The sequence below is a fragment of the Nerophis ophidion genome, linkage group LG08 (assembly GCF_033978795.1).
Source record: "Nerophis ophidion isolate RoL-2023_Sa linkage group LG08, RoL_Noph_v1.0, whole genome shotgun sequence".
NCBI classification, from domain to species: domain Eukaryota; kingdom Metazoa; phylum Chordata; class Actinopteri; order Syngnathiformes; family Syngnathidae; genus Nerophis; species Nerophis ophidion.
Window position 1 is genome coordinate 60,772,380 of NC_084618.1, and position 8,928 is coordinate 60,781,307.

Here is an 8,928-nt window from a genome sequence, read left to right on the forward strand (position 1 = left end):
GGCGCGGGATAGCAGGTTTTGCAGGCTTATGAAGGCAGGTCCTCTAATCAGTGACAGGTGCGCTTATGATTAATTGATTGATTGATTGATTGATTGATTGATTGATTGATTGATTGATTGATTGATTGATTGATTGATTGATTGATTGAAACTTTTATCAGTAGATCGCACAGTTCAGTACATTTTCCGTACAATTGACCACTAAATTGTAACACCCGAATAAGTTTTTCAACTTGTTTAAGTCGGTGTCCACGTTAATCAATTCATGGTACAAATATATACTATCAGCACAATAGAGTCATCACACAAGTTAATTATCATAGTATATACATTGAATTATTTACATGATTTACAATCCGGGGGCTGGGATGAGGAGCTTTGGTTGATATCAGCACTTCAGTCATCAACAATTGCATCAACAAAGAAATGGACATTGAAACAGTGTAGGTCTTACTTAGTAGGATATGTACAGCCAGCAGAGAACATAGTGAGTTCGAATAGCATAAGAACAAGTATATACATTTGATTATTTACATTAGGTTATTTACAATCCGGGGATATGGGATGTGAATGGAGGAGGGTATTAGTAAAGGGTTGAAGTTTCCAGGAGGTGTTGTTTTAGAGCGGTTTTGAAGGAGGATAGAGATGCACTTACTTTTACACCCGTTAGGAGTGCATTCCACATTGATGGCATAGAAAGAGAATGAGTTAAGACCTTTATTAAATCGGAATCTGGGTTTAACGTGGTTTGTGGAGCTCTCCCTGGTGTTGTGGTTATGGGGGTCATTTACGTTAAGGAAGTAGTTTGACATGTACTTTGGTATCAGGGAGGTGTAGCAGATTTTATAGACTAGGCTAAGTGCAAGTTGTTTTACTCTGTCCTCCACCCTGAGCCAGCCCACTTTGGAGAAGTGGGTTGGAGTGAGGTGTGATCTGGGGTGGAGGTCTAAAAGTAATCGGACTAGCTTGTTCTGGGATGTTTGGAGTCTAAATGTGAGGGTTTTTGAAGCTGCTGGGATACCAGGAGGTGCTGATTGCTGGCGATTGATCGCAGCTGCTTGCTGCAGCCGGACTGGCACACGCTCGGCGCGCCCCAGGGTGTGCGCTCAGCGCAGCGCACAAATAATTGCGCACTGGTGTGAGCTCGGGCCGTGACCCGCTGCTCCTCACTAATGTGATGATATGGTTTGTCTGATGGGCTCTAGCCAGGGGTCTTAAAGAAAAACCCTTCAATCGCCAGCTGCAGCATGGAGGGCCACCGTAGTCCTCGTTTTCCAGCTGGGTGCAGTGTAACAACTTCTGAGCCCAGCTACAGCCCGGCCCTAGCTACATTAACCACATCCTTCCATTTGGACTACAAGTCCAGCCTGATGATACACAAGGCTTTTCTATGTCAGAACTTGCAGTCCACCTGCAGTGCGGCAACAATCATAGGGGGAGTCTTTGCACATCGCATCTTGGCCTGAGTCGTGTTTAAAGAGAGTATGGCCAACTGGGGTGATCAAGAGTGATGGGTCAAATGCAGAGAATAATTTTGCCACACCTAGTTTGTGCTCCCCAGGTTCGGTGGACATGGATGAAGTGCTGGCTGTCCAGAGTCGGGACCCAGGGTGGACTGCTCGCCTGTGCATCGGTTGGGGACATCTCTGCACTGCTGACATGTCTCCGCTCGGGATGGTCCCATGCTAGCCCCACTATGGACTGGACTCTCACTATTATGTTAGATCCACTATGGACTGGACTTTCACAATATTATGCTAGATCCACTCGACATCCATTGCACCGTTCGCCCTGGGGGTGGGGAGGTCCACCCACATCTGTGGTCCTCTCCAAGGTTTCTCATTGTCATCCCACTGGGTTGAGTTTTTCCTTTTTCCGTTCAGATGTGGGATCTGAACGGAGGATGTCGTTGTGGCTTGTGCAGCCCTTTGAGACACTTGCGATTTAGGGCTTTATAAATAAACATTGATTGATTAATTGATTGATTGATTGATTGATTGATTGATTGAACTTTCACCTTTCAAAAAAGTATTACTGTGTGTTACATGCATTTTGATGATACTAGAATAATAAAAATGTGGATGAAAGACTACACAAAGCATGTGAGATGGTTAACTCGGGTCAGGTGTTTAATACGTAGCTACTTCTCATATTACACTTTTAATTTGATTCCATCTCACACCTGCTCATTCGGGAGATAGAGCAGCTGTCTTGCTCCCTTTTTCACTAACTTTGCCGTAACAAGAGTCGGTGTTGGTTGAAAAGAATATCATCTCTACTCAGTGGCGTGGTACAGGGGGGAAAATTGATGACAATTCTGAGGGCCCCCCGCTGCCAAAAACGCATGAGCAGTAAATAAGGTAGAGGGGCCCCCCACCGATATCCTTTCAAGGGGCCAAGAATTTCTAGCAACTTTCAAGTCTGTACTTCTTTTGATATAAGTTTACTTTAATCCATTTAGGAGCATATGGAATACAAGCACAGCCTGGTGTCTTGAGGTCCTAAACTATAGTCATTGCGATGACGTCACACTGTAGAAAACTGTCTTTCACTCTGTGTTCAAGAGGCTTTATCATGTGGTTACATGCAGGGCAAACAAACAACATAGCCTGCAAACATCTCTCTTAGTGATTCACCTATTTTGAATGTGTTTTGATTTGTTGGACTGTAAAAAAATGTATAGAAAAAGAATATTATTTTATTAGTCCTAAAAAATGTCAATATTCTTATTAGCATCTAGTATAAAATAAAAATTATTCGCTGGCCCCATCTACTGGTCGGTCACATTATTACAACACCTAGAGCCGTTTTGACGCTTTAAATAAAGTATCCTTAAATTGATCAACGTGGACCCCGACTTAAACAAGTTGAAAAACGTATTCGGGTGTTACCATTTAGTGGTCAATTGTACGGATTATGTACTATGCAATCTTCTAATAAAAGTCTCAACCGCTGCTATGTTAATAATATTATTATTACATGTATAAAATTGTGCCGTTATAGTTTCAAAGTCCTGTAAAACTGATAGGCTCCTACTTCATTAGAAGTGATATTATGGTAGGAAAAAAACAAGTTATATCAAATATTGTTGTATCATGTTTTATTCTGCTTCGATAACTGAAACAGAGCTCCAGTGCATGTCATGCAAACATTTGTTGTACAGAATCTGCAATGTGTAACTTTTTTAAATATAAAGCACAATACAAACACCTATTGAGGTGGTGAAAAAAATACATGACAGTTTAAGACTTTTAACATTGTGAGGATAAAATACTTAGTCAAACAAGTTTCACTACAATAATTAAATTGTAAAGTATAAATGAAGTTGTGATATCACAGCTCAGGCACACATTTATGCTTATATATTGACCTTATTGTTGTAAAACTAGTTTCTCTAGCGTAATAAGGTGAGTTCATTCTATCAATAGGATTTTTTGGGGCCAAGTTACATCGTTATTCTTGTAATATTGTAACTTTATTCTCATGCTTTGAACTTGTTATCCCTAGTAATTGTTTTCCTTTCAGTAAATCTATAACACATTAAAAGCTACCCGTTTGCCTATTTTTCCTGTAACTTTCCAATACAACATTTATCTGTTTTGCAGATTGATATCCTTCATTAATTCAACATTTCCTTAAAATAAAAAAAAATACAAATAAAAAAAAGATTTTGGCAAGACATGGTTTTAAACAGAAACGTGTTTTTATAATAAGAAAACAATGGTATAAAAGTGTCTTTGTAAAGAGTGGTCAGTGGGTGCCAGCGACACATTAACCCCATGGGACCATCTTGTGATGGCATTCTAGCTTTTCATTTGCTTTGGTAACTGGAAGACTCGGCGTGGATGGAAGGGTATCAGGTATCGTCCTGTGACTGTAAGTAAATTGGCTTGGCCTGCTTCCTCAGGCGCTGCTGGGTTCGCAGCTTCCTGCCTTTCAGAGTGGCCAGACCCATTGGTGGGAGGTATGTCTGCAGGAAGGGGAAAAAACAGTCATGTTAGAGCTTTTATGCACCAGCACAAAACAAAACAACTGCTATTTACTTACAGCCCTCGGGTATGGAATCTTGTAATGTAGACCTGTGAAAGAAGACAAAACAGTCAGTGCATCGAACAGTAAATCATCATCACTTCTGAAATGATACCGATATTAGAGTCTTCAGTATTGGCCTATATCGATCTGATACAATATCACTAATCATGTACATACTATTAGTTTTTGGTAGTGGGTGATGTAAAAAGGCTTGATCAATTAAAATTACTCATAGAAAACCACTAACCTTATAACAGACTTATGCTGTCTTTAAAGTGAAGTGGAGTGGTAATTGTTGGGTGTTTTTTTTTGCAACGCTTATTAATAAAAATAATTTGTTAAATTAAGCTCATGTGGACACGTTTGTCATTGGATACTTTCTGATATGATTCTGCCATGGAGACGTACCTGAAAGTTATAAACAGCTATAAATATTTGATACTTGTTTATATTGACAAATGTGTTCACACTGCAAAGTAGTTCAATTCATCGTCGTACCACTGGGGTAAGTTTTTCCTTTCCCTTATGTAGGCGCTGTACCGCGGATGTCGTTGTGGCTTGTGCAGCCCTTTGAGACACTTAAATAAACATTGATTGAATAAACATTGATTCAATTAAGGACACCTTTTACCTATGTCTAGCGTGTGTAGTATTATGGGCTTAGCTTTTGTGTAGCTGCAAACTCCTAGTGGCCTACAGTATAGCCAACCATGTTTACCTTTTGTAAATGACTTGACTGAAATACATGAAAAGACCAACCATGTGTGTTTATTGGAGGACATAACGATGTTAACTGCCTGTCCAGCTTCGCGCAAGTAAACAGGACTGCTTGTATTGGACCTTTTATCGGAATAATGTAAATGTAAACTTCGTATAACAACTGCTAAAACAGTAACTTTTTTTTCCTTTTTTTTTTTTTTTTACATAAAGTGGTGAAGAGTCCGTTATGATTGTTCTAGACAAGTTGGCTTCAACACCAACACAAGTGTGAGTGGGTACAGGGCAGCGACTAATGGTAAGAAGAATAAAAGGCAAAGTGACGTTCCAGAGATACGGTGGGGCAAAAAATAATTAGTCAGCCACCGATTGTGCAAGTTCTCCCACTTAAAATGATGACAGAGGTCTGTAATTTTCATCATAGGTACACTTCAACTGTGAGAGACAGAATGTGAAAAAAAAATTCAGGAATTCACATTGTAGGAATTTTAAATAATTTATTTGCAAATTATGGTGGAAAATAAGTAATTGGTCAACCATTCAAAGGTCTCACTGATGGAAGGAGGTTTTGGCTCAAAATCTCACGATACATGGCCCCATTCATTCTTTCCTTAACACGGATCAATCGTCCTGTCCCCTTAGCAGAAAAACAGCCCTAAAGCATGATGTTTCCACCCCCATGCTACACAGTAGGTATGGTGTTCTTGGGATGCAACTCAGTATTCTTCTTCCTCCAAACACGACGAGTTGAGTTTATACCAAAACGGATACATGGATGATACAGCAGAGGACTGGGAGAATGTCATGTGGTCAGATGAAATCAAAATAGAACTTTTTGATATAAACTCAACTCGTCGTGTTTGGAGGAAGAAGAATACTGTGTTGCATCCCAAGAACACCACACCTACTGTGAACCATGGGGGTGGAAACATCATGCTTTGGGGCTGTTTTTTCCTACAATGTGAATTCCTGGATTTTTTTTTTATTCTGTCTCTCACAGTTGAAGTGTACCTATGATGAAAATTACAGACCTCTGTCATCATTATAAGTGGGAGAACTTGCACAATCGGGGGCTGACTAAATACTTTTTTGCCCCACTGTAACTCTTTTTACAACTTTGAATTGTTGCACGAAAAGACAACTCTTACATGTACACGTTTGTCGCAAAAGTCACGCGTAAAAAAACTTGATTACAGACGGACACTTTTTTTATGCAAATTCAATTCTTAGACACAGATTGTTTTACACATTCACACCTCTGAATACGGATACACGTCTCTTTTGTGGCAAAACATAGCAAAAAGTCTCATGTAAAAAGACAGTCAATCAGGGAAATACGAACGGACAGATTTATTTTTTTTACCCACAGGAAAATCATAACACGAAAAGACAACCTAAACATGGACACACATTGAAATACAGACACACACATTTGTCCACAGACACGTGAATTGGATTACAGACACACAGAATTAGATACGCATTTGCAAAAAACTACAAAAAACTAATAGCACTTATCAATCCATTCCAAATGATTAGTATTGCCTCTTGTGTAATGTAAAGAATTGATGTAACTCTACACCAAAGCCATAAGACATATATAAAAGTCAGCTAAATGATAAATACTGATAATGATAAGGATGAAAACGGGTCACTTCTCTTACCTATTTCTATCCGAGCTTCACATTCCTCAATGCATCTTTTTATGGTTTCTTGATCCATCACCTGAAAGTGTAGCAAACACAGCAGATGACTAGTCGAAATAAATACTGTTTTCGTTTCCGTGACCACAAAACGCTCTTACATGCTGGTTCTGTCTGAACAAAGTGCGCGCCTCCTGAAGTATGTATTTTCTCTCGCTCAGCGTATCACTCGTCACTCCACTGTGTGCTTGCCAGGTCCGTGCGATACGAAAGACCCGCATGTACAACGACAACACCGTCCTCTGAGTAGAGGCCGTCATCTGGACAGAGCCACAAAAAAAACTATTTTAGTCAAATTGTTTATGCAAAAGTGGAAGTATGTGAACATATTATTATTGCGGTCTATGTATGTCACATCCCATAGTTTCTTTATCCGCACCTCTTTAAAAGCCATTCATTCACCATCCTTTTTCTACCACTTGTCCCTCTCGGGGTTGCGGGGGTGGCTGGAGCCTATCCCAGCTGCACTCGGGCGGAAGGCAGGGGAAAACCCTGGACAAGTCGCAACCTCTTCACAGGGCCAACACAGATGGACAGACAACCATTCACACTCACATTCCATCCATCCATTTTCTACCGCTTGTCCCGTTCGGGGTCACATTGGTGGAAGGAGCCTATCCCCGCTGCACTCGGGCGGAAGGCAGGGTACACCCAGGACAAGTCGCCTCCTCATCACAGGACCAACACATATAGACAGACAACCATTCACACTCACATTCCATTAATCCATCCATTTTCTGCAGCTTGTCCTGTTTGGGATCACGGGGGTGGAAGGACCCTATCCCAGCTGCACTCGGGCGGAAGGCAGCGTACACCCTGGACAAGTCGCTTCCTCCTCGCAGGACCAACACAGATGGACAGACAACCATTCACACTCACATTCCATTCATCCATCATTTTCTACCGCTTGTCCCGTTTGGGGTTAAAGGAGTGGAAGGAGCTTATCTCAGCTGCACTCGGGCGAAAGGCAGGTTACACCCTGGACAAGTCGCCACCTCATCGCAGGATCAACACATACAGAAAGACAACCATTCACACTCACATTCCATCCATCCATTTTTCTACCGCTTGTCCCGTTTGGGGTTGAAGGGGTGGAAGGAGCTAATCTCAGCTGCACTCGGGCGGAAGGCAGCGTACACTCTGGACAAGTCGCCGCCTCATCGCAGGGCCAACACAAATGGACAGACAACCATTCACACTCCCATTCCTTCCATCCATTTTCTACAGCTTGTCCCTTTCGGGGTCAAAGTGGTGGAATGAGCTTATCTCAGCTGCACTTGGGCGAAAGGCAGGTTACACCCTGGACTAGTCGCCACCTCATCACATGACCAACACATATAGACAGACAACCATTCACTCTTACATTCCATTCATCCATCCATTTTCTGCCGCTTGTCCCGTTTGGGATCACGGGGGTGGAAGGATCCTATCCTGCAGCTGCACTCGGGCGGGAGGCAGGTTACACCCTGTACAAGTCGCCACCTCATCGCAGGACCAACACATATAGACAGACAACCATTCACACTCACATTCCATTCATCCATTCATTTACTAACGCTTGTCCCGTTTGGGATCACAGGGGTGGAAGGAGCCTTTCCCTGCTGTACTCTGGCGGAAGGCAGTGTACACCCTGGACAAGTTGCCACCTCATCGCAGGACCAACACATATAGAAAGACAACCATTCACACTCACATTCCATTCATCCATCCATTTTCTGCTGCTTGTCCTGTTTGGGATCACCGGGGTGGAAGGAGCCTATCCCAGCTGTACTTGGGCGGAAGGCAGCGTACACCCTGGACAAGTCGCCACCTCATCGCAGGACCAACACAGATAGACAGAAAACTATTCACACTCACATTCCACTCATCCATCCATTTCCTACCGTTTGTCCCTATCGGGGTCAAACTCGGTCAAAACATGCACTTCCACAATTTGGCCACTAATTGTCGCTAAAATCTTTATGCGTGCTGTCATAACTTCCGGTGCCCTTTATGTGACTGAATTTTAAAAAACGTATGTTTTGTATAATTTTACAATCTCACGTGTTTTTAAAAACGTAACAGTTAATGTGTTAATCGACACAAGATACTTTCTTATGCAGTGTTTTACACTATGCTAAAATGTGCTCCTCAACGCCAATACGCACAAATGCACAATTTCTGGTGGAAGTTAAGTTAAATAAAATCGCAGTTGCCATAAACGTAATTTATATCATGTTCATGCTGACAAACTAAACGATTACCTTCATAAAGTGGCTTGTTTGTAGCTCATTCGTTTAGTGAAGCTCCCGAGGACGGCTGGTAGGACTGTCGCGTTGTGATGACGTCAATACCTACCTTCTTGGTAAATATACATTTTTAATAAATAACATAGCGCCTTTTTAATTTACTAATGCCTTCATTTTTGTTTCAGGAAAAAATGTTTTAATATACATACACTACCATTTTATTATTTAGCAGTATGATACAAATAATA

General features: G+C 41.5%; 1 protein-coding gene across 1 annotated transcript; it reads right to left on the minus strand.

Annotated features, from left to right (window-relative positions):
* Positions 1-3,083: 3,083 nt before the first annotated feature.
* lyrm1 (LYR motif containing 1) lies at positions 3,084-8,826 on the minus strand. Its single transcript, XM_061909185.1, has 5 exons — positions 8,696-8,826; positions 6,554-6,712; positions 6,414-6,474; positions 4,048-4,079; positions 3,084-3,970 (listed from the first exon to the last, which is right to left on the minus strand). Exons 1-5 carry the CDS (start codon positions 8,699-8,701, stop codon positions 3,857-3,859), a joined length of 372 nt encoding a protein of 123 aa, XP_061765169.1. The 5' UTR covers positions 8,702-8,826; the 3' UTR covers positions 3,084-3,856.
* Between the last annotated feature and the right edge of the window lie 102 nt (positions 8,827-8,928).